Source organism: Paramisgurnus dabryanus, chromosome 22, assembly GCF_030506205.2.
Source record: "Paramisgurnus dabryanus chromosome 22, PD_genome_1.1, whole genome shotgun sequence".
Lineage (NCBI taxonomy): Eukaryota > Metazoa > Chordata > Actinopteri > Cypriniformes > Cobitidae > Paramisgurnus > Paramisgurnus dabryanus.
Window position 1 is genome coordinate 5,083,683 of NC_133358.1, and position 27,263 is coordinate 5,110,945.

Sequence of the window (27,263 nt, forward strand, 5' to 3'; positions counted from 1 at the left end):
TTTCCCACAGTGTTTGCCCATTCCAGGTCATGGATTTGTGCTGGACAAATACAGATGTCACTGCAGAAGCGGGTTTTACCATCCAAGCAGAGTTGCAGTCAATGGCTTTAAAAGTAAGTAATACTGTAAGTTAAAATGTTAGGAATCAAAAATTTGTGTTGTTAAAGCAAACATGAGGGATCTTGCTGTGCTGAAGTAATTATAAAACAGCATGGAGCAGAAATCAGATTGTGTAATACTGTATTGTGTTACTGTATTCCACTACAAATTGAAACCTGAGGCCACTGTACTGTACGTCCACATTATTCTGGATAAATGTGAAACACTATCAAAGTGAATACCAGACAAAACAATATTAATATCATGTTTTCTATAGCATTTTTCAAATGTATCTGAATTAATGTGAATATAGACAGAAAGATGATCAGTATAATGCTGACAGTGTCTGGCCCTAAACAAAAGACTTTAAACACTGTACACACTACTTGTTTTTAGTTTTAATTTTGATAGAATAAACTTTTCTAATGTCTGTCTATGTTGGATGAATAGAGGTATAAATACACCAAACCATTTTCATACAAATAAATGAAAAGATTCGCTTCACATCTACACCCAGAACAGCCAAAAACAGCTACAAAATATCATAACACAATAATATGTAATTGCTTAAAGATACAGTATTGTATTGTAAAATTACAATTAGATCTAATAAAACCATGACAAATATTTACAGGCAATATACTGTACTAATATGATCTTTTTTGTAAAGGAATGTTGTAGGATTAAAGTTAAAAAGTTTGGTCACATTTTAACGCTGTGTTGAAGCAGAGAGTGATAGAGAGCGAGCAGACAGACATGTGGACATCACCACAGGCTGTCCATCTGTAAAAGCTCCTCTCTGGCTCTCCTCCAATGATCTGTGATAAGTATGTTCCTCTGAGAACCTGGCTGGGTACACATCTTTTTTATCTGCTCCACCGAACCATCAGTCCCAGTGTTTTATGTTCTTACAATTAATGGAGAAGATGAATATAGTAATGCATGTTTATTTTCTAACTTTATCTGCTAGACTTTTATGCTATTTGATTATAGTAAATCTAATAGTTTATAGTTTATCTTAAAGGAATGGTACACTTAGAAATGAACATTATGCCATTAAACAGATAATCCCGCCCCTCTAACCACTGACTAACTTGAAGTTGTTATGTTTGGTTGTTTAAAGTCTTACAGCTACAGTCAACCTACACTTCAAATAAGTAGATGATCGACTTTGTTGTTGACCTTTGAGCTTTTAAATGTTTCAGTGCTATACACAATCTGCACTTAGATTGACAAACTAAAAATGTTAAATACAATTAAATAGGTGGTGTAAAATGTGTTACTAGAGCAAAAACAACTGGTGCATAAAAGTGATGGCACAGATGGTGTGTACACACCCAACTCACCCTGGCTAGAACATGAAACAGTTCAAGCTGTTTACACATGAGTCCACCAATGAGAAGCACGTATACAGTTGCAGAAACAACGTACGGTGTAATCAAGACATATATAATTTCATATGTGTTTCCTATAAGATGCACCCATGACAGTTATGCTACTATTGCAAAGCTCTAACAGTTGAGCTATAATGTACATGTCATTAGCATGCTGCACATTTACTGGATTTTTGCTGGTGTGGTCATAATGTAAGCAAATTAATGCAAAAGGTACAAGGTAAAACAAGAAAGTAATAAACACCAACATGTAAATATTTTGTCATTAAAGGGGACATTTCACAAGACTGTTTTAAAATGTAAAATAAATCTTTGGTGTCTCCAGAGTATGCATGTAAAGTTTTAGCTCAAATACCATATAGATGATTTATTATAGCATGTTAAAATTGTCACTTTGTAGGTGTGAGCAAAAATGTGCTGTTTTGGGTGTGTCCTTTCAAATGAAAATGATCTGATCTCTGCACTAAATAGCACTGCGTGGTTGGATAGTGCAGATTAAGGGGCGGTATTATCCCCATCTGACATCACAAGGGGGAGCCAAATTTTAATTACCTATTATTCACATGCTTGCAGAGAGTGGTGTACCAAAACTAAGTTACTGTGTTGTTCTTTTTTTTTACATTTTCTTGGTTGATAGAAGCACCATGGACGCCAATTATAACACTTTAACATGGAAAAGTCAGATTTTCATAATACTGTATGTCCCCTTTAATTGCTAGGTTTTCATTGTAGAAGTCAGGGACAAAAAAGCAAAACATGGCAACCTTTGCTGAAAGCAGAGTAGCAAAATAAGTAATTATTACAAATTATTAATTACTTTATTGATTGTGATATTGTGATGATTTAAAATTAATATGAATTTAACATTAACAATTAAGATTTTTATATTTCCCCAATAAAGAAGACAGTGCTGGATACTGTACAGTAGGACTAACTCAGCAATGATTTTTCCTCAGGAAAATCAAATGGAAAGGATACGGTGGGGTTGTCACATCAAAGTGATCTTCCAGAAGGTTCCAGCCAATGTCTGCCATGCCAGGAAGGCTGTGCTTTTTGCAAGGACGACACGGCCTGTGTGGTTAGGGGTGATGACGCCCTGCGTATGGCGATTCTCTCCTTTCAGGGACTGTGCATGCTGGTAGACTTCATCAGTATGGTGTTGCTCTACCATTTCCGCAGGAACAAGGTGAGCGTTTGCTGCCGGAGGGAGCTAATTAAGACAACAGGCAACTGTTTCCATAAAGCACATCCTGTTCTTTTCCACACTGGGATATTCCACATTACTATTAGACAGTTGTAGTCCGAGTCTACTTTAGGTAACACTTTTTATTCAGTTAAATTAGAAAGTAGAGGGCTTTTGATGCTGTCTGGCGATGCAATCTAAATTGTGGTACTTCACAGTATCTTACTGGTTTGGCTCCAGTGCTGGTAATCCGGGATGAATGATATGATTTCATTATTAGATCGTACAGTAGATGGCATGCCAAGAAGATAAAATGGTACATTTGTTTCTTATCTGAGTTAATTAGAGAGATATCTGGAACAAGGAGACGTAGAGACACAGTCATGACTGATAAAGGACAGAGAGGATAGATTGCACTATTTTATTATGAAAGACAAACTTTGGAGGAGAAAACCATACGGAGATGAAGTTCAGTCTAGACCAGATTTTAAATAACTATAGTCTAAAGATTCAGTCAAATTCACTTAGATTTATCTACAGTTTAGCGCTTTACAATGGGCATTGTTTCAAAACAGCTTTATGTGAAAAACACAGAATAAAGGAAGAATATTAAGCTAAATATATAAAATGCATACAGAATAGAATACAAGGTATTATTGCACATTTCATGGCCCTCATTAAAGGATTAGTTCACTTCAGAATTAAAATTACCCCATGTCATCCAAGATGGATTATATAATGTATAATAAAATGTAATTGTTGTATTCATCATACAACAACTTTGAACGGTCCTCCTTCTCGACACTTGTAAACACCATCCATGTTAAGCACAGTAGTGTGGAAAGTAACTTTTAAAAATAATGCATTACAATAAGTTACTCCCAAAAAAGTAACTAATTGCGTTACATTACTTTTTAGTTACTTTTGCGTTACTTTTTCTTGGCTGAGGCTTGATCTTTTTCAGGCCTTGCAGGTATTTTTATGACTGAAAAGTTCTGCATTGCATAAAAATAGACATAGACATAGACATTTGAGCTAAAGAGTTGCATAGAAAGTGCAGATTTCATCACAAAAATGTATACTCTGGCCTGCCATCTCAGTTTCTGACTCAAACTGTTCCCACACAGGCGTGTACGCATAGAGTGCATAATGTGACTATGTTCTACGGAGCCCTTCTGATAACATGGTAAAACTTTTTTTTTTAATCGTGGCCACGAATTAGCAATTCGTTCCCACGAATTATTAAATCGTGCGCACGTTTTAGTAATTCGTTCCCTCGTTTAAGCTAAATCGTGCGCACGATTTAGTAATTCGTTCCCTCGTTTAAGTTAAATCGTGTGCACGTTTTAGTAATTCGTTCTCTCGTTTAAGCTAAATCGTGCGCACGTTTTAGTAATTCGTTCCCTCGTTTAAGCTAAATCGTGCCCACGTTTTATTAACTCGTTCCCTCGATTAAGTTAAATCGTGGCCACGTTTTATGAATTAGTGCCCAGAATTTTGTTTAAACCATCTGGACATTAACACAACGCTAACAAGATCAAATTCACTCTAGCCATTATTAATGACGCATACTTAATGCAGTTTTATAAATTCCTGCCAAGAATTTCATTAAAATCATCGGAATAGTGACGCTTATTGCAGCTCGATGCATAAATACATTGCTATTAAGTATAAAATTCATACACCTTATGGCTCCTGTATATATACAGTTTATTAACTCCTTCACAGAATTTCATAAAATATATTGGGACATAACGTGAGCTAACGCATTGATACAGTGCTATATAAGGATCAAATTCATACATCTTGGGTCTTAAACCGTTTTATTCATTCCTGCCCGGAAAAATAAAAAAACAATAATCGGGAAATTAACATGACCCTTAACTCATAAATACAGTGCTATTTAAAGATCAAGATTAATCTATATACCTTATTAATGAGCCATACTTCATATACAGTTTTATTAATTCCTGTGCAGAATAAAAAAAACCTTAACACAACCTTTAGGACATTAACATGACGCTTAATGCATGCTAATGCATTAAATACAGTGCTTTTAAGATCAAAATCACTTTATTAATAAGTCACATATTCCTGCACAGAATTAAAAAACATATTGGGACATTAATGTGACGCAGTAATTAATTTTGTCAGTTATTTTGGTTTGTCCAACTAAAAAAATCACCCAAGTGACATAAGAGATTTTATTAAGTTATTTTATTTTAGTGATATTTAAGCCTCTGAATTATTTAGTTTAATTAATTACTGCGTCACGGTAATATATGGGCAGGAATAAATAAAACAGAATATGTATATGACTTATTAATAGTGATTTTGATCTTTTACTGTATTTAATGCATTAGCATGCATTAGCATCGCTGGTCAAACTGTGCAGCCTCTTTGCTTAACATAAAAGTGCTCAACCTGTTCGGCAGGTCCAACCATAGGGATTTTTAAAAATATATGGGGATCATTGAACGGCTCCTCCCCAAATGGCATAGCCTGTCGGCCTTTGATGTAAAAAGCCGCGCCGCTGAATGCTTGTTTATTGCAGTACATATGCGGTTGGATTGATCCATCAAGCAGACAGACTATTTGATAGAAAGTGTGGATTAAGGATGTTTAAAATCATTAGCTTGGTGGTCAGTACATGAATGGATCAAATCAGCACATTTGCAGAGGTTTGTCTCCATATGGCTATATAATAAATACAAATAAGAAGGGTAACTTTGCAGTATCACATTATATATTTTCTACTAAGTGATTTTCATATTATAAACGAGAGTATTCAACTGCAATATGGCAATATCCTCACAACATTATTATTTCTCAAAACTTTGACAAAAATTATTTTCAAAGGAACTGTATTATTACAGTTATTCAAAGATGCACACATTATTCCGCATATGATTTAAATATTAGTCGAGAGTATATAACGGCAATGAACGTCTTATATGACAATAAATATCCACATAACTTCAAATAACAGCATAATGAAATTAATAAAAAGACAAGGAAGCAGGATTGGCATGTAAATTGTATTACAACGTTATTACCGGAAAAACAGCAAAATAACTGAAATAAACTCTGAGGTAAATGAGCAGTAACAGTGGAAAAAACTTTATTATCTATCAAAACTTTATATGACAAAAATTATATTTAAAGTTATTCAAAGATGCACACATTATTCATGAACACGTTCATCTCTGGCCTGGCTCTGTTATGTAATAGCTGATTGACAGGTGCGCAACTCCGTCTTTCGAACAGGTATAATTTTGTATAGTTACTCATTTAGGAAAATTATCCATGATTTAATGATTTTATTATTATTATGAAAATGTTTTTTTTTTTTGCAGATTGATTACGATTTGTATACCCTAGTTTAAATACAAGACCTTTTTTTTTACCACGGAGGGCCGGTGGTATACGGAATTTCCCGATAGATTTTTTGGTCCCACTCCGCCCCTGACTGTATTAATGCGTTAGGCGTCACATTAATGTCCCTACTTTTTAATGGCCTACTGGGCACGAATTAATAAAACTGTATAAGACCCAAGGTGTATGAATTTGATCCTTACATAGCACTGTATCATGAGCCAGGTCACGTTAATGTCCCAATATGTTTTTTAATTCTGTGCAGGAATAAATAAAACGGACTATGTGACTTATTAATAAAGTGATTTTGCATTAAGCGTCATGTTAATGTCGGTTGTGTTAAGTTTTTTTTTAATTCTGCACAGGAATTAATAAAACTGTATATGAAGTATGGCTCATTAATAAGGTATATAGATCAATCTTGATCTTTACATACTGTATTTATGCGTTAAGCGTCATGTTAATGCCCCGATGGTTTATTTTTTATTATTCCGGGCAGGAATGAATAAAACGGTTTAAGACCCAAGATGTATGAATTTGATTCTTATATAGCACTGTATCAATGCGTTAGCTCACGTTATGTCCCAATATTTTTTATGAAATTCTGGGAAGGAGTTAATAAAACTGTATATATACACGAGCCTAAGGTGTATGAATTTTATACTTAATAGCAATGTATTAATGCATTGAGCTGCGATAAGCGTCACTATTCCGATGGTTTAAATTAAATTCTGGGCACTTATTCATAAAACGTGGGCACGATTTAACTTAATCGAGGGAACGAGTTAATAAAATGTGGGCACGATTTAACTTAATCGAGGGAACGAATTACTAAAACGTGCGCACGATTTAGCTTAAACGAGGAAACGAATTACTAAAACGTGCGCACGATTTAGCTTAATCGAGGGAACGAATTACTAAAACGTAAAAAAAAGTTTTACCACATCAGAAGGGCTCCGTAATGTTCAGTTTAATTCAGTATATATTTTTTAATCAAATTAATTAAACTAAAAAGTAACTTGTATTACTTTTTTTTAAACAAACTCAAATATTTAAGTGAACATTTAAAAAGTAATGCGTTACTTTTCCTGTGACTTTAGAAAAGTAATATTATTAGGTATTGCACGTTACTTGTAATCTGTCACCCCCAACACTGGTCACGCATGACCTTTCCCACATTACTACGAAATGAGCTTAAATGGAAATAGCCCTTAAAAAGAAGAGAAGATTATATATAATTTGTAGTAATACCATTTACCTTAGCATTACATACTGTAGAAATAAAAAAGTGGATGTAGTATTTGATGCTTGTAACGTGGGTGCGCTTTAAAGAAAGCGAGGGAGAATAGAATCCATGTGCAAAAAGGGTTTATTAAATAAATCCCAAAAGGGCCAGCAAACACATCCAATAAGGGGCAATCCAAAGACAGGCAAATGGTCAGGGCAGGCAGAAAACAATCAAAATCCAAATAACAGGCACGGGTCAAAAACAGGCAGAAACAAAAACAGAAAACAGGATACAGGCAAACAGGTAGGCTAAATGGTCTAAACATACAAAGTAATAATCAGCAGTGATATGATCAAAAGGAAGTGGCTTTATACTAGACAAACAGGAAGTGGGAAGTGAAGCATGGCATGATGATATTTCAAAATAAAAGTCGGAACAGAACAGGGTGTCAAAATAAAAGTACAAAACACAACAGAACACAAGACAAGACAAAACCTTACAATGCTTCACATTTGCCATTATAAGTAAATTTATATGCATATCACAATCACACATGAACTGCAAAAATTGCCTGTTTTATTAAATATTTTTGTCTTGTTTTCAGTAATATCTAAAAAATTCTTAAATCAAGATGCATTTTCTTGATGAGCAAAATGGCCTAAGAAAATAAGTCTAGTTTTTAGACAAAAAAAAAAAAAAAAACATTTAAGTGCTTAAAACAAACTAAATAATCTGCCAATGGGCTATAAAATAATCTGGAACTTTTTTCTTAAATACTTGATTTAAAAAAATAAGAAAGTTTCCTTTGTTTTTGCTTGTTTTAAGCACAGCTTTGGAGTGTACAGTTGCTCTCCAAATATCCCCATAGTATATAGTACATAAGGTGGCCCAAAAAAAACACTTTGAAAATGAATGAATGTCATCAAATTTTATAACAAAATATCAAACCAAGATGCGCTGCAAACAATCATAGACATTTGGGCTAGTGTATAGTTCAATGAGTGCTTGTACCAATTATATCACTTAGTGAATGATATGTATACTGTAAAAAAATTCTGTAGAAATAATAGTATTATTGGCTGCCAGTAACTTACTGTAACTTACTGTAGATTTTACATTTATGTTATTTACTGGCAACATTTTTTTCAAAGTCTTTATTTTCTACAGTAAGTTACTGGCAACCAGCTGCATAATTACAGCAATTTTTTACAGTGTAATCATTCATACTTAAATAATCTTGAGTTTTCTGCTTTTGTAAAATCACAATGTAAGATATATGACCTTAGTGCAGTTCAACCTGAAGCTTAACACTGAGCTGTTCTGAGATCCTACCTATTAAATTCACACCTGAACACTGGATTGTGTCTCTGGTAATTGGATTCATTAATGGGGCTTTTCTCAATCTGAAGCTCTCTGTGGATTAGAGAATGGATCATAAGTATGACTACATATCACACACGCACATGCTACGGCTTCAACATAAACATATATACAGTACGCCTGCAGTCTGAGTTATAGCCGGCTGGATTTGTGGAGGTTCATTTATTCCTGCAGCGAGGTTCGGTTTAGGCTGTCAATATGTAGGGCACTCAGTTTTGATAGTGGCAGCATTTTAATTTACTCTGGATGCACGCTCCGTCTGGGCGCTGTCTGAAAGCGATCCATACATGCTGGAGAGGTCTAAATGAAAGCGACAGAGTTAGGATTAGAAATTTAGTTCTGTTTCAGCTCCCAATGTCAGACTCTTTCTATTGGCCGTTTGATTTCAGAAAGTGCTTGACACTCATCTGTTGCATTGTAATGGAATTTTCATTTTCTCTTTTCTAAAGGAGATTTAAGTGAGCAGACGACCAGAATATATGTACAAACAGGAAATTTATGCACTTTGGCCAACTTATATACCTTCAGATAACCTACTGTATTTGAAGAGTTTGGTTTCAAAACGCAATAAATCCATTTTGACAAATTTCGGTAAAAACATGTTTTCTATACCAAGAAAGTGACAAGATGAAAACCACTATTTTCTGTTAAAAACTTTCACATAGCATCTTTAGGTTATAAAAACATAAAAAATTCAAATCCATAAATCGATTTTCAAACAAGCACCCGTCTCCCGAGTGCCTCTCGCGTAAATTATTAGATGTTGATTACTTACATTTTTTTCCCATCACAGAAAACCATCACAGGTTTATCAATGCCATTAAAGTATTATTTTGATTTTGTTTGTTTGTTGATCACGGAGTACAAAGTAGATGAGGAACACTGGGATTCTGTGTACTCAAAGCGGCGCCATTGTTTGTTTACATTGCGTGGAATGGTGCGCTGTAATTTGTGGAGCGGATTTATTGCATTCTGTGGAAAAGGAGGAGTGGCGTTTATTGCGTTTTGGGAAAAAAGGGAGAAAAGATGACAGAATAACACAGCGGATATTGGATTTTGCGTAAAATTAAGAATTTACTTTTAAAAACTGACTTGATATAATACTGATTCTGGCAGTAACAAATTTTTTTCAGAAATGGCGTTTATTGCGTTTTGGAACCAAACTCTTCATTTGATTTAATGTGTGGTGCTTTAAGACAAGCATTACTATTACTATTATGCAATTACTACCCAAATGGATTGCATTAACTCCTAATCCTAAATATTTAGTGCAAACCTTGGTACAATTACATTATCCCAACCAAACTGTGCCCAAGCGCTAGATCCCCAAAGCCTGGTTCGCTTGAGTAGTGTGATTGCCCTGTATCGTGCCTGGGCGCGGTTTGGTTAATCGTGCTCTGGTTAACTTGCAGAGTTGGGCTAGAGTGCGGTTCAAAAGGAGAGACGTCAATTGCTCAACCACTCAACCTTCATCTGCCTTCATAAAAACCTTCTTATGCACGCAGCAGGGTTACGTGAAGGTCTGAGCTGCGCACGCAACTAAGCAATATGATAGGCATGTGAGAGGGCTGTGTGTCATCACGCACCAAACGACAAAAAACACAAACGAACTATTTACTTCCTGTTTTCTTCAGAACAATCGCATCCTAGTGATGAAAGCGTGCCCGGGCTCAGATCGCTCAAAGTACAGTGTTAGTGATTGCTTCTGGGGGAATGGGGGGGCAATCACGCTTGGGCACGGTGCGGTTGGGTTAGCCCTAATATAGGTGCGCCTCAGAACACTCTAACAACCACCTAGCAACGGGCTCAAAGTCATTGAAGCTTCACCACGTTTTGGTCGTGACTGTTTCAGTGGTGACAATTTTAGATACTTTTAGATACTTTATACAGTTTTGAACAGTTGGATACACATAAAAACGAAATTTTATATTATATACACAATGCGCTATTCTCGCCTCAAATTAGTTAATGTCCCTTCTAATTTTAACAATCCAAGTTTTCTGAGGTTCTTTGTCTGGGGAAATTTGTGAAATTATGTATTTTCTGTGTTTTGATGGCTGAATGACCAGCATCCCAATACAAAACAACCAGGCTTGTTTTGTAATCAACATGGGGCGTGCTGAATAAGGCGTATAGCACCTTAGCATTACTCAAATTTGACTACAAGCAATGCAAAACTTTCATTTGTAGTTAACCGTATATGGACATGGAGAAGCTTATGTAGTGTGGAAGTCTATTAAAGTGCTCTTCTTTTAGACACAAGATTTAATGAAGTTCTAAATGTTATTCTGCCTGTAGAGAGCAACCCTTATGAACACATTACAATAGTCAAAGGAAAATGCATTTATACAACCTAAGGGATAAGTCATTCTATAATCATAACTATTTATGACTCTCACTGACCCATTTAAAGAAAGAGTATAGTTTTCTTTTAATGTGATGTTGTTTTTGATGTGTTTTAGAGCATCAGAGCATCAGGACTCATCCTACTGGAGGCCATCTTGTTTGGAGCACTTCTTCTGTACTTTCCGGTAGGTTTTTAATAACTTTTTGAAGCGTAAAATCAGTGGTGACTAATATTCTTGTATTCAAGTATCCATTAAAAGATGAATGTCTTCATAATAACACCAATTGAAGCATAAAAGGAAAGTTCCGGGTTCAATTCAAGGTATGCTTTCAGTCAGTGGCGGTTCTAGACAAATTTCACTAGGGGGGCCAAGGAGGGGTCAGTGTTTTACCAGAGGGGTACATAAAAAAATGGCAAGAAATTATATTTAAAGATTATTGGGGTGGTTACAGGAATTAGTTTAAGATAGGACTAGGCCTTAGTTTAATTAGGAAATATAACTAGTTTTAACATACGTTATACATTACTTGTGTGCATTTTGAAGCAAAACAAAGCTGTATTTTAAGATATGGCATTGCAAGTTTTTTTAAGTTTGGACAGCTCTTGCATTTATTTTAATCTAGGACTAGTCCCTTTCCGGGAAACTACCCCGTAAACTTTATTTTACTTTACAATCATATACTTTTTTATTTAATACAAGAGTGAGTGCAGGTGGAAAAGGGGAGCTGGGCTCTTTTCTAAAGCCTCCCAACCGAAAAGCATGCAAGCCTACTCAATAAACTTTATGAAATGCAAACTTTTATAAAGACAAACGTTTGTTTTAGTTTACATATAAACACACATTGCTAGACAGTTAGGCACCACCATCTAATCAACATTTAAAATAATATTTATTTTAAATTGTAAACATTTGTATATGTAGCATTTAATTATATTCCTCCAATTGTATGCACGTATATGTAAGAGCATAATTACAGCGCTTTTTACAATGTGTAAACTTTAAAAGTTAGCGAGATGTTGGTTTTGCCGGTTGTTGATGAGTAACAGCTGTGAATGATCACAACGCGCTTAAGCAGCCACGTCACAGGAGAACAAGTGAACAGTGTCCCAATGTCAAGTCAGCTAGAGTCCTTACTAGTGCCCAAACCTGCATACACATTCTCAACATCGGGAGGTTGGGAACGAATTGAGACACTCGCCGAGCAGCACCCGCAGCCAGCTACAGTGCAGTGGTTGGGTGCGCCGCTCTAATTTGCCCGTGTAGAACGTTGCGTCGCATTAGTTCAGCTTTTGGCGCTCGCGTGTAAAATCAAAATAAATTTATACTTTTTTATTTGGTCAACACGGGGTGGCCACAGGGGTGGCCAGGGACATGTCTACAGGGGCACGGGCCACCCTTGTCCTCCGTGTAGAACCGCCACTGCTTTCAGTAACCACAGAAGTTCAGTTGGATTTGTCATAGATTAGTCAAAGCCATAGATCTTTATTGTGAATGCATTATAATATGATGTTTAATGAGCTTTTTAGTTTTTTAAATACGTTTTAACCCAGTGTATTTCTTTAAATACAGCAAAATCACAACATGATACAGTATTTGTATGCTGCATGATATGCACTGAAGCATTGTTGAATAAAATAAAGGTTGAAGTTTAGATGCTATTTAAGTATACTGCCCTCCAAAGCCTAAGTGCAGTATCTACGCAAACACTGAAACTGAGAAAAATGGCTTTAAAGTTTTTACACTAGCCAGCCAAACATGTTGTAGGTAGATTAGTGGTAATGCATTCATGTAATGCCTTGTTAGGAAGAAATTTTTTAAAGATAAAAACCATGACCACCGATGTGACCTTTGACTCCCAAAATGCAGATACTGCACTCTGCCTTTGAAAGACCTTACACAACTAAAACACTATTGCAAAAGCAAAGTGCAGTATCTACGAACTAAATGTGTTCATTCAACTTTTTCTCATGCTTCTTAATACATTTTGATTGTTTTTAATAACTGTAATAGTTTTATTTATGTTTGTGAATGCTAAAAATGCTCCTTTTACCACAAAGAGAGTATTTAACTCACTTTATTAATTTTTATTTATTAAAAAAATTACATTAGACGAGGTTTACTTTAAAACAGTAGCTAAAAATTAACATAATTTAAAAATAGAAGAACATGTTTGTCCCAGAGATATTATTGTTTCAAATGTACTATAAGTAGTAACTAACAGTATGTACATTTTAGTTAATTTTCATCTCAAAGTAGCACAGTTATGTAAACTTAGATATTTTTAAGATTAGCTTAAGAAGTACTAAACTAAATGTTTTAATATTAAGTAGCCTACAAAATTAGTTCGTGGAGAAAGAGCACTTATTATGGAAGTGTACTTTTTCACATAGTGTGCTTTCTGCTGGCCCGGCTGCGCTCGTCAGGTTGACTGGGCTCCGCTATCTTTGCCTAACAATAAAACTTTACCAGACTCTTATCAAACTTTTGAAGGAGTAACCCCTGTCAATACAATTTGATTAGCTGCCTAAAAAGTGGAGAGATGTTCGAATCAACAAACACCAATGCGCTTGAATCGGATTATATCATTATTGTCAGAGGATATTGCCTTCAATGGATGAGCACAGGTAGGTCAAAACTTGCTAGCAGCTGGCTAGTCAATGTTAACTACTTATAAAGCTGTAATTTGCCTTAGCATGAGTTATTATTTAGCTATCTTCCTTACCAGTATTTGTTTATTTGCGTTTTAACGCGAGTTCAACCATCATTTGGCCGCGGGATTGTGCCATGGTTTGTTGTTTCTGTGTGTTACGATCGGGGGAAACCGCAGTATCTGCGGTATCAAAGCCGGAAAAACAAAGCCAGAACGCAGTAACATCACTTACTGCGGTTTGCCTTGGTATTAGCATGGATTTTGTAGTTACTGCAATTTTGACACCCTCATTTCTCTGAAACGGGACAAAATTGAACCAGGAGACTTTGTCACAAGACAGAACAGATGTCATAAAGCTCATTTCAAGCCTTAACTCAATTTCGACCAAGTGTGTAGTTACTGCGCTTTCGCTTTGGACGGCAGTATAGATGGGCTACACAGTCAGTATGTGAATAGCATTTTGATTAAGACAGATAAGATTGTGCTCTTCATTCAGTAAGAAAAGTTTGGCTCACAGTAAGTGCAGTTTAGTGGCATTCACTCAAAACTATGGGATTGCTGTTATGGATAAATGGAATTAATGTGAACTGATTTACAGGCCTGTAATTAAACCAATAACCAATTAGACAGATTTCTCTCAATTGGGTTTTGGGGAGCATGAGAATTGCATGTGAATTAAACAATAAGGGCAAAACATTTTTTACTTATTTGTTGTTTGTTTTATAGATAAAATAAATCTCTCACATTTGCACAACAAATTATCCGTAATTATTAGCAAATATTTAACGCAAGAGCGGCGGGTAAGCCGGCACGCATGAGCAGCGCGTGCTTGCATAGCAGGAGCGGCACTGAAGCAGCACTGCTGCGATTGTTTTGATGCACTGCAAACACAGCCAGTGTAAAAGCACAATGGCCAGGCGCTGCAAACGCTCTCCTCAAGCGCAGCTTACAGTGCTCAGGCGTGCAGTGTGAAACTGGCATAAGACTAAGGTTATAAGACAAAGATGTTGTAAGAAAAGGAAAAAGATTATCAATTGTGTTTTTGAAAAATTTAATGTACACGAAGTGTCAAAAAGACACACTTTACAAAAGGTCACAAAAGGTGACTAATTACGCTGTAATACGTGAACCAGACAATTATTACCCTACCTGTTACCCTGTACTGAAACACTATATGCACATTTATAGTGCATACGCATGCTTCTGTTCTTCTAAAGAATGATAAATACAAACAATCAGGATGGCAAACATTTGTTTAGATGGACAATGAGGCAGTTTTATTACTAAAAGTGAAAAAGCCAAACTGCATAAAACGTTACCTTTTACAAAGTGTTTAAATGACCCTTCAATCAGTACAACATCAGTACAAACCTACTGGACAACAACAAGCAAGCTATTACAGTATCGCAAATGTAGTCGTCAGTGTAAACAGGGTGATGAATTGTAAATAGAGCCTATGAGAAAATCTCAGATCTGTACATACAGTTTTTTTTATTTCTGGTTTATCTTGTTGGTTTAATCTAAACCTGTGCTTGCTCACAGCACATCCTACAGCTCATCTCAGACAGATAGAAGCACCGCCTCTCAGTGCTCCCAATCTAAATATAGACCGGAAAATATTCTCCACTCATTCCAGCCTCTTTTCTACTTTAAATAATTCCAGTGTTATCAAGAAGCAGAGATGCATCTCATCTCGTTCCCCTGACATTCCGCTTTGTGGAGTAATACAAATTTTCAACCGCACCCCACTTTTGCTGCTGAGCATGTCACATGCAATAACTTCACCCCTCATTGTCTGGAATAAGACGGAGGATGTGGAGTGAGGGGGGGACATGCACACACCCCTGGCGCACACATTTTTGCAGTTAGTCGTTGAATGTTGGTTACACAAACACAACGATAAGAGACAGAGATGGCACCTTTGTCAATGAATTTACAAATGAGCCTTGCTTTGGCAGCATTTACCATTTTATGTGTGCCTGTAACAGCAATAAAGGTGTGATCTTATATCTTAGTAAGTAAGGGATGTATAGTTTTTACAGATCAGATACTGTAAGTGAAATAGGTGATACATTAATCATATAAGTAGTACCAGCCAGTACCCAGATAAGCAGTGCAGTGTTTTTTTTTTAGCAGTCATTATTGCAGAAATAGCTGACTTTGTACTGTACACTCTCAGAAACAAAGGTACAAAAGCTGTCACTGGGGTGGTACACATTTGTACCTAAAGAGTTTATACATCAGAGGTACAAATGTATACTGTACGTATGCATTTCTTCATGCATGTGTACGTATGCAATACATTAGACCTTTTTAAAAGGTTTAAATCCCAGTGACTGCTTGTTTATGTTACTTTAACTTAACAAATGAAGTTAAACAAATTCAACTTGTTTTATAAGTATGTCTACTTATCACAGGTCATAACTTAAAATAGTAGGTTGAATTGACCTGGAAAACTTGTTTTAACTTCATGCTGCATTTTTTTACAATGCTGACCAATCAGAATCAAGTATTCTGGAGAGCTGTGTAATAATTCAGGATAATCAATATAAAATCTAGGAAGGGATTCTATTGGGAATTACATACCAGAATGGATTTTTGCTGAGTTTGTTGTAATTGTAGAGCTGATTCTGGATCAGTCTCTGGGTCAAACATATACAATTCTAGTTTTTGTAGATTTTTTACTTTTGTTATTAATACTTAATTTATTGGGTCGAATTTCACTTTTTAATTTCCCAATATGTTTTAAAAACATGGAGTGCAATTTATTGTTGTAATTGTTTGGTAATATATTTACTTGGACTACATAAGCCCACCATGATTTGACAACCTATACTAATTACCTATAAATATTTACTACGTTATAACTTATGTGCAGTAGACTGAAGACAACACTGGTGTAATATACACTCACCACTCACTTCATTGGATTAAACTGTACAATTGCTCATTACACAAATATCTAATCAACAAATCACGTGACAGCAACTCAATGTATTTTCAGGCACATAGACTTAGTGGAGAGGATCTGCTAAAGTTCAAATGATGCCTTGCGTGGTTGTTAGAAGACAAGCTTGTGTATTGCAGATTTTCCCACATTGTCTCTAAGCTTACGATCTTCATTAGTGTTGTTTTCGTCAACGATGACGATAACAAAATGATTTAGTTGAAGCACCTTTTTCTATGATGCTAACGCTACGATAACTAGCTAAAAATGTCTCTAAGGTGACAAAACATGACGAGATGCTTTCGAGTTTTCGTTGACGAGACGGAACGAAAATGTTTATAAGTTTGATGTTCAGAATGCATGTTTTAAAAAGTATCAGCAATGCTGCAGCTTCCTATTCTTGTGTTGGGTCACCACAGTCTCACTCACGCCCACCACCCAGCTGCCGCCATGACGTGCACTAGATTTCACACAACAACAACACACCTTTGTTGTTTGCTGTGGCGAGTTCGGAGGACCATGGCGGTGGCGCCAATAAACGGAAACGACGAGATGATTTATGGACATACTTTCAGTATAATCCATTAGAAAGAAAAAACGGAATGCATATTGGGAGACAACGGTAACTTAAATGTGGCCACAAACTAGGTGATAAGAATACCACCAACCTCAAGCGCCACCTGAAGGCTCATCACGCTAATATGTTTTAAACGTAACTAGTCACGCTGTTAACATATCATATACATTCAATTTTACTCAACATTCAGCTTATGACACATTGCATGGTAAGCTTAAGGTTTTACATGTATCTACTTGTCAAACCTAAGACCATTTCCAATACTTTTTGTGGTGTATTTAAATAACAAGGCAAGGCACACGTTTCTCAACTTTATAAGCGAGGTCTCAGCGTAACACACAAACTCAACATGAGGGTATCTCAGGCTCAACTTTTTGTATGACATGTGCAGAAGGCACACTGACTAAAACATCCACATTTTAATAGTATTAAATACACTACACTTTTTAACCTAAATTAATTTGTTAAAGACTACTTTTTTGTACTAAAATTGACTTAAACTTGACTAAAACCTTTTTGCGTTTTCATCAACTAAAACTTGACTAAACCTTTTTTGTGGTTCGTCGACTAAAACTTTCAAGTTTATAAGTGACTAAAACTAAAAAGCATTTTTGCCCAAAACACTAAGACTAAAACTAAAAGGGCTGCCAAAAACAAAATTACATCTGACTCAAATAAGGCTGTCTGTTTTTTTCCTCTTTCACCATGGGGGGAAGTACAGTAACCTCACACAAACTTCATTTATTGTGAGTGTTTGTCCTTTCCACCTCTCTTTGTCCATCTATTTGTCCATCGTGTTTATTAGCTCTGATATCTACCAACAGTCTCTACCCTATTCTCCTCTTCATTCTTCCCAACTGTCCTCTCACCTTTATGCTCAAATGGCCTGCTGCCATCCTGTTTCTGGGGCCAACCCATCAGGAGACAAGGACAAACAGCATTCCCATGCTCTGAGACATTTTGACCGACTCAGGATGAGGTCTGGCCTTAAGTTTTCGGTTATCCAATTTACTGCTGTTTGAGGAGTTAAGTGGATTAGAAAACACCTACTCACCTACAGCTCTCCTGTCTCCATGCCTGTCTGTATCTAAAACCATTTCACTTCATTTGACTTACTGTAGAAACAGAAAGTTTTCCTTTATGGCATGTACATCATTGTATTATGCTCTCAGCTAGGCTGGATTACACTAGACCTTTATGGGCTCATTATAGTTCTGCATAAGTTCAAGGCTGTACCCTTGTTGCTGTTATGGCGGTTTTCCATTGCATAGTACCCCACGGTTTGGTTTGGGTCAGGTCGGTCAGCTCACCTCACTTTTTTAGCTTTTTCATCAAGTTTAGTAACACTTCGGAGTGGGAGGGATTATAGGCATGTCGTTATATTTGCGCTGCCTACTGCTGTTTCATCATGTGAGAGTGTTGTTGTACATTCCCATACATTAATTTATTTATTCCTCCACAAAATTAAAATTGACCTCCACAAATAGATGTTTGCACATTGCTTTAATCACTACTTCTGTCTCACATGACAGTTTCTGTTCAAACACCCGTGGCGTCAGTCGACGGCGCTTCACTGAGCCTCATTTAAGTTGCATTAAAGCATATATGCGGACATGCGTGCTACGAATGTGCCGCCACAAACTGTAAGTCTGGAAAAAACTGTTATGGTGTTACTGATTCACAACCTGTGGATGTTTTTTTTATTGCTAAAAGGGAGTTTGGGAAATTACAGCAAAGCACAGATGACTACAGGTTTACTCGAGACAGCCCAAGCTAGCATGAAGGTAAAGCAAATTTTTTACATTATAGCGGTAGTGACGATTCTCTCAGACCAATCAGTAATCTACAGGGTTTTCGCATCACGTTTGGTATCAGCTCAGGTCGCTTGGAACCCAGAGCGAGGTGGTACTAAAAAAAGTATGGGGTACTACGTACTGCACCCAGTGGAAAAGCTCCCAAAAGTAAGCTGACCCGACCCAAGCTAAACTAAACCGTGGGGTACTATGCAATGGAAAGGGCCATTAGGTTTTATTTCTATACTTCTGCATCATCATCAGCGTTGACGTGCACTTACTGTACATGTGCAGACCGCTAGTAGGCAGTATCCATGCGTGTAACCCACAGTAGCAGTGCAATAGCCGAAGAAGCAGCAGCTTGGCCAGAAAACCCAAAAAAGAAGAAGAAGCAGCTTGTCCTGTATGATTTGAGAAGCCCAGCAGTAATGGGGGTAAATAGACAGCGACTTTTGTTGCAATTTGAGTTAAATCACTCATGTTTGTTCTTATAGTCGCAAGCAGAAATGCCTATGAAGAAATGCGACTCAGATTTTTGTTACCTGGTGGAAGGGGTTCTAACGAACCAATCCCAGCACTTGTAGTAATAATTTGAATAAAAAATCATTTGTATTGCATACGCGTCGAACACGTACGTAAAAACATGCGAGCCGGACGCAGACGCGGAAAAAAGTTTACCTGGCCATTTAGTCATTGCAGGGCTCCAGACTAACTTTTTTACTAGGAGCACTGTAGCCCCTCACTGAACACAGAAAAGGGACACCATAAATCAGCCCGCAATTCACTTATTCATATTTCCCCCCAAATAACTGTATTACCCACAAAAACTTTGTTAAAAGAGCCTTGAATCTACTGTATGCATTTATTGCACATGTCATTATGTTCAATTCAGAATAGGAAGTTGTGAACCAAAGAATCATACAACCCCCTTGTCTAATTCTAGCCATAAGATACTTCAAAAGACTCAATTTACAACTAAAGGTAGCCTATAAGATATTAGCAACATATAGATGTCTTTGAAATTAGCCATAGAGATTCCCTATGCTGATTTTAGCAGCTACAGTTAGTATACAATTACTATAGTTAGGTTAATTGACTACTTGCAGGAACATGCATGGTTTTATTAAACTATATATACATTCATTAAAACTATCATCACAATATGCAGTCTGGAAAACACTGGATATAATGACCCTGTGCCTTCTCGCGGTTCTGAGTGAGATGTGTTCAGGGGTGCGTTTTCCAAAAACATCGTTGCTAACTTGTTAGCAAGTTGGTTGAAAATGGGAAATTGCATTACAACCAACAAAGTTGCTAACTTATTTAGCAACGACACTTTTGGGAAAGGCACCCCAGATGTGTTCCACTTCATGTGGGGCTATGTAGACTCATAAAATGATTGACACGTGGTGCAAATGAGCGGTAAACCCCCGATTGCAAATTCCGTATTTGTCACAGGTGTCCCGTGCAGAGTCGTATAATAACAGAGTTACGAAACGCTTTGATCTCGCCGCCGCGCGGTCACGTGATTCATGTAACGTTCTACAGTTCCAAACCAAGCAGGGCTGTCAATCTGTTTGCATAGGTTTTCAGCTATTTTAGGTAAATATTAGCTTGTAATGGGAATTGATCACTATACCTACTATGTTTATAACGTTTTTTTTTACTAGGGAGTGATGGAAATACAGTAAATCAGTTAATAAAGATAAACAGTTAATTGTGACCCAAAGATAACTGTGGTTATCTATACCAACTACAGCAACACAGTTTATCTTTTATTTTTGTAGCAAAATATGGCTATATAAATGGCTATCAATCTGCTAAAAACATAATTCCTACACTTTTACTATATTAAAATCACAAAAAAGATCGCCAACGCGGTTATTTGTAACAGTGAAGCATAACAGAAACACACTAAATTCATATTTAATTGTATTTATAGTACACATTAAATGTTAATATAATTATACATGATTTTCGAGGATACATCACTCGTATTACTTACCAAACACAATGAAACACATAGCAGCATTGTGAAGCAGTGTGACTTTCTTAAGGCATATAGCTTGTCGCTGTTGCCCCCTGGTGTTACTCGTAATATATAAAAAAGATAAGTATAAAGTAGATGGCCACCAGTAATAAAATATTAAACCATTAAATCTATATTATTCACACATTATACACAACTCATTAAAATATAAACATTTTACTAGTTATTATTAACGATAATCATTACCTACAGCAGAGTTCATAAAATATCACTGTTGACTATATTAATGAAATGTCCGAAAATGTAAAGAGAAACGGTAATTTCATCGATTTACCGGCAGGTGCCATTGAAATGAATGGGCTTCAGTGCTGCGTTTGGAACTATGCGTCACTACCGGTCACTACATGAAACGCTGTTACTTCCGCATTCCATTCTTACAATGGACGTCTATGTGAGTGTCGTAACTCTATTATTATACGACTCTGGTCCCGTGCTGCCACCTCAGACAATGCAAACATATGGGGTCACAATCTACTTGTCTTTTAACGTGAAAGAACAACTAGAAGAAAGTCCAATTTTGCTGTTAGCACATGCGCAAGTAACTGTAAAAATGCTTGCACTGTCTCAAAACTGGTGCCCCCCATTGGCTGGTGGCTGACACATGACGATTACAAGACGAATTGCAAAGTTGACCATACTTTATGCATATACACACCAAAGAAAATGGTGACTGGAAATACCTCTGTATAGATTGACAGCAAACTGTCAATAAGCTGTACTGTACTGTAAATGTTAAATTTCCTTGAGGTGTATATGTAGGCTCTCTTATTACTCTCAAGTGTGTGTTGCTAGAATCCATTGACTTCTCCAACCTCACTGTGCCTCAATAAATGAATTGTTTGATTAGTGAATGCTGGCATTCCTTACAGTCAATTTTCACGTTGTACAAATGGAAGTGAAACATGCCGGTATCTATCTGTTGTAGAAAGGATAACTTTGCAGAAAACGTTGCAGATGGAGCAGTATTTTGTTTGATTCTCACGGCCAGCAACAATGACTGTGGACCCCTTGAGCAAGGCACCCTTTGCTTAGTTGTTCCCCCATCGCTGCAGTTTTAGCTTTCCACTGTTTACTCCTCACTGAGATGGGTTAAATGCAGAGGTTAAATTTCGAGTGTGGGTTACCATACTTGACAATCACTATAATGAATGAATGTCAAGACTGCAATGTCTGTGATAGCACTCCAGCTAACTGACATGATTCAAACACCTTCTCAAAAAACTTCCAATCCAACTATGATTACTCTTTGTAAGCGGTTAGTTCATTTTGGTCAGCATGAACTGCAAAGTGAAGCAGAATTAATGCTGATATTTGAATGCTGATATTTTATGGTTATAATGGGGATATTTCTTATGCACATACAGGACAGTACAGTTAATCAGCATACTTTTACACTGTTCCGCCTCCTGTATTTCTCATTCTCTCTTTTTCACACACACACAAAAAGCATGCGTCACATCCCTTTTAACCTAATGTTATCAGAAATATCTCTATGGATTTGGTGATGATGGGGTAAGGGACGGTCCACAGCTCTAAAAGAGACAGAGACCCTGACTCCACAAAGGCCAAACTAGATGTAATTTATACAGCAAAAGGCTCAGGGGACATAGCACTAACCATTAACTCCCAATCTTGCCCATGCATGTGGGATAGAGGTGTCACCCCTCATGTCTGTACTTGTAAGACTTGTCCACACAGACAGAGATTAGAATGACCAAATGTGATGAAAGTAAAAAAGAGGACAGAAGAGAAACGATGCAGCGAGTTGTGAAGGAATGAAAAGAGATGGGACTCTCATGACAGTTTTCCTCCCAAAGCTGCCTCTTCACATTATCACCAATCAAATTAATGTTAGCTAAGACTAAAAATAGATCTGTACCTCACAGATCTCAGATAAGATGATGAAGTAAACCTGTTTTCTTCTTGGTGCAAAACAATATTAGGGGGTCTTGCTATAAAGTGAAATGTGTTGTTGGTCTGATGCGCATAATTTATCATTGTTATGAACTTTAATTTAGTGTTTTTCATTAAAATTTAATAACTTGCTCCACCCCTATACATTTCATTTAGCTAGTTGGGCTGCTAACAAGTGTCCAAAATCACTCTCAAACATTTGCCCAAATAGTTTACACATAAAGGTTAAAGGAATAGTCTACTCATTTTCAATATTAAACTATGTTATTACCTTAACTAAGAAGAGTTTATACATCCCTCTATCATCTTAGTGCGTGCACGTAAGCGCTGGGGCGCGCTGCGACACTTCGATAGCATTTAGCTTAGCCCCATTCATTCAATGGTATCAAACAGAGATAAAGTTAGAAGTAATTAAACACATCAACGTTTTTCCTATTTAAGACGAGCAGTTATACGAGCAAGTTTGGTGGTACAAAATAAAACATGGCGCTTTTCTAAGCGGATTTAAAAGGGTAACTATATTGTATGCCGGAATAGCACTTTTGGGAGTACTTCGACTCGGCGCAGTAACACTCTCCCTGTCCCATTATGAGAGGAAGAAGGGGAGCAGATTTTTCAGGCGAGTCAAAGTACTCCCAAAAGTGCTATTCCGCCATACAATATAGTTACCCTTTTAAATCCGCTAAGAAAAGCGCTACGTTTTATTTTGTACCACCAAACTTGCTTGTATAACTACTCGTCTTAAATAGGAAAAACGTTGATGTGTTTGGTCACTTCTAACTTTATCTCTGTTTGATACCATTGAATGAATGGGGCTAAGCTAAATGCTATCGAAGTAGTTTTCGCACAGCATCCTATTGCACTGACATTGCACTGGAAGCGTTTTTATAGCCCAGATGAGCAATTTTGTCCTTGCCTTCATGCCTTCAGAAACCATCAGACTCCACGCTCCACCTCCATCCTTAATTAGACCTGCTTCAGGAATGACCCAAGTCTGCCAGCGCTCAATTATTGATGGTGTTTGGGAAAGAGGTACACACTCGCTCTAATCTGCAGTGTAAAAGCTTAAAAGCCTAAGCCGGTCCTGGATTTGTCCTGTTATATGAGAACCCCCATATATAAGACCCCCAAGGGTCAAAGATGGACACTGAGAGGAAATAGGCATTAGAAAACTCGATATGAGATGACTCAGTTTGACCTTTAAAAACATCTATACACAGTCTCCCCAATGATTAGGAAAAATGGATTGGCTAACATAAGGATCGCACATAAAAAGCGATGTTTACGATGTTTCCTGTGTTCGTCTGGAGAACAGGAAACTTTTGCATTATTAATTGTGCTATAATATATACACATACACTCTTTATTTCCCACCATGCCCCAGAACATGAAGCAATTTCTTAGAATGTAAAGAGCATGCTATGAGAACTAATACTACATGGATCAATAATTACAGGGTTTGTGTTGTGACCTTGAGCTGTCTCATCGATCTCTACCGTAGTCTGCTTTATTGTTTTTGCTATTCAGCAACAACCCAATCGCATCTTTACACCTGTGCATCAATAAGAAAAGCACTTTTGCTGTGTAATGTAAACCACGGATGCCCAAACCCGATCCTGGAGGGCCGGTGTCCTGCAGAGTTTAGCTTCAGCACTAACTAAACACACCTGAAGCAGTCAATTAAAGGGACATTCCACTTTTTTTGAAAATATCATTTTCCAGCTCCCCTAGAGTTCAACATTTGATTCTTTCTGTTTTGGAATCCATTCAGCTGATCTCCTGGTCTGGCGCTAGCACTTTTAGCATAGCTTAGCACAATCCATTGAATCTGATTAGACCATTAGCATCAGGCAAAAAAGTAACCAAAGAGTTTTCTATTTAAGATTTTAAGTATTTTTCCTATTTCAAACTTGACTCTTCTGTAGTTACATTGTTTTCTAAGACCGACAGAAACTTAAAAGTTGTGATTTATAGGCAGATATGCTAGGAACTATACTCTCATTCTGGCGTAATAATCAAGGACTTTGCAGATGTAGGGCTCTATCTTACACCCGGCGCAATGCAGCGCAATGCGCGACGCAAGTGTCTTTCGCTAGTTTCCACCCTAATTTTCACGTTTAGCGCCGCGTTGTTTAAATAGTAAATGCATTTGCGCCCCCTTTTGCGCCCATGGGCGTTCTGGTCTGAAAACGAGGTGTGTTCAGGTGCATTGTTGGCGCGTTGCTATTTTGAGGCAACTAAAATAGACTACGCCATTGACCAACAAAAACCTGGTCTAAAGTCTAAAGTCAATGGCGCAATGTGTTTTATGTTATTTAAAGAGCGCATTAGTAAAATGCGCCTATACACGGGAGGACAACGCGGGTTTGCTTATCACAAGGTACATGAATGCGCAGCAGCACAAAAATGCTTTTAAATATGAAAGATTAAAGGATTGAATGTAAAAGATTATTATTGAGTCTCTTGGACATAAATGAGGACTAATTATGAGACATTAGAAGGCACAAAGAGCTGCTTCACCTGCAGCCTGGTAAGTAAATAAATGCTTTGCTTTGAACAAATGCGTCTGTTTTTAAATGCTACCTCACGGATTTATTGTATACAGTATGATTACTCTGTACCTGTGGATATGGTAAGATGAGAAACATTTTTAAGTAACGATTAAAAAAACTCTGTCCAAAGTGCTGAAACGTGAGGAGAGCCGTTTGCAAATTCTTTATCTCCTGTTTGTTACAAATAAAGTATTTTTTAGAGTACAAACCTTATCTTACATACTTGTAAATTATTTTTTGATGATATTGGATAGCCATACATTTAAAGCAATTACAAGCCTGCTTTTTACTTCCATGACTAAAAGAAAACGGGTTTTAAAGGTTTTAATAAAAAAATAACAATTTCAATACAAGTGAAAAACAACACAATTATTTAACATTAATCTTAAACTGGGGATCTTCTTCCTCCGCTTAGTTTTTCAGTTTACAAAGTCCGTCATCTAAATAGGGATTAGACATAGCGCCAGAGCAACTGGCTTTTAAAGGGGATGAGAGCTGTGACTCTCATTGGTTTACTGCACGTTACGCCCAAAATACTCCCATTACAATAGGACCTACCCTTTTCGACCATGCGCTCGGCGCAAAAAACATTTTTCCCGTCGTTAAATTAGCAAAAGTGGATTCGGACACGCCCATTTAGACGTTGCGCTGTGCGCTTTAGACAATGCGCTTAGATCGTTAAAATAGGGCCCGTAACATGGCTGCAGCAGGTGTAGTGATATTACGCACTGCCCGAAAATAGTCCCCTGCTATTGAAAGTAACCAAGACTATTTTCGGGCAGTGCGTAATATCACTACACCTGCTGCAGCCATGTTACATCTGCAAAGTCCTTGATTATTACGCCAGTATGAGAGTATAGTTCCTAGCATATCTGCCTAGAAAATCGCAGCTTTTTTATTTTCTGTCGGTCTTAGTACACGATGTAACTACAGAAGAGTCAAGTTTAAAATAGGAAAAATAATGAAACTCTTCGGTTATTTTTAGCGCAATGCTAATGGTCTAATCAGATTCAATAGATTGTGCTAAGCTATGCTTAAAGTGCTAGCGCCAGACCTGAATGGATTCCAAAACAATAAGAAACAAATGTTTAACTCTAGGGGAGCTGGAAAATTAACATATTTTCAAAAAAAGTGGAATGCCCCTTTAACGTAGAACAAAGAAACTTCCAGGCAGGTGTGTTGAGGCAAGTTGGAGCTAAACTCTACAGGCCACCGGCCCTCAAGGACCGAGTTTGGGCACCCTTGATGTAAACTGTGTTGTAGGCTTTTATCTTAAGCGAATTTTAGCACATTCAATAAAGTATACATTTTTATATATGTTCCCTGGAACCTATAACATTTCCAGTGCTGCAGGAACATAATGCATTTAACATACATTGTACTACCGCCACTCATTAATTCATCTGCTAAAGACATGGGAGCTCTGATTCATGGGTCCGTATTTGCACAGATGCATTTAACATCAACATGATCCGTGGCCTTTGCCTGTAGATTGGTGCAGGGGCGGTGAAGAGAAACACAAGTCAGTTAATGATCATGCATGACTGTAATAAATAACAGCATTCATTCACATAGAGGGCTACAGACGTCATCTCATCTGCCCATGCTTTCACAGCCCAGCTGTTGAAGCCACAGCGGTCCACGGAAACGGAAGTTCTTTATCAATCAAATTGTGAGATTGCTGCCTTGTTAAGACAAGAGTTTCAAAAGATTGAGTCATGCTAACTCAGACGTTTTCTCTATGAAACATTTATAAGACGACATTCACATACA

The 27,263-nt window shown here is 37.0% G+C and overlaps 1 protein-coding gene across 3 annotated transcripts in view; it reads left to right on the forward strand.

The window, feature by feature from the left end:
• The window catches only part of gpr158a (G protein-coupled receptor 158a), a 130,224-nt gene that overhangs the window by 47,861 nt on the left and 55,100 nt on the right, over positions 1-27,263 (forward strand). For all 3 annotated transcript variants that reach the window (XM_065294640.2, XM_065294641.2, XM_065294642.2), the window contains exons 3-5: positions 11-113; positions 2,450-2,679; positions 11,122-11,190. In XM_065294640.2, the coding sequence (XP_065150712.2) occupies positions 11-113; positions 2,450-2,679; positions 11,122-11,190 (402 nt within the window). The remainder of the gene's footprint in view (positions 1-10; positions 114-2,449; positions 2,680-11,121; positions 11,191-27,263) is intronic.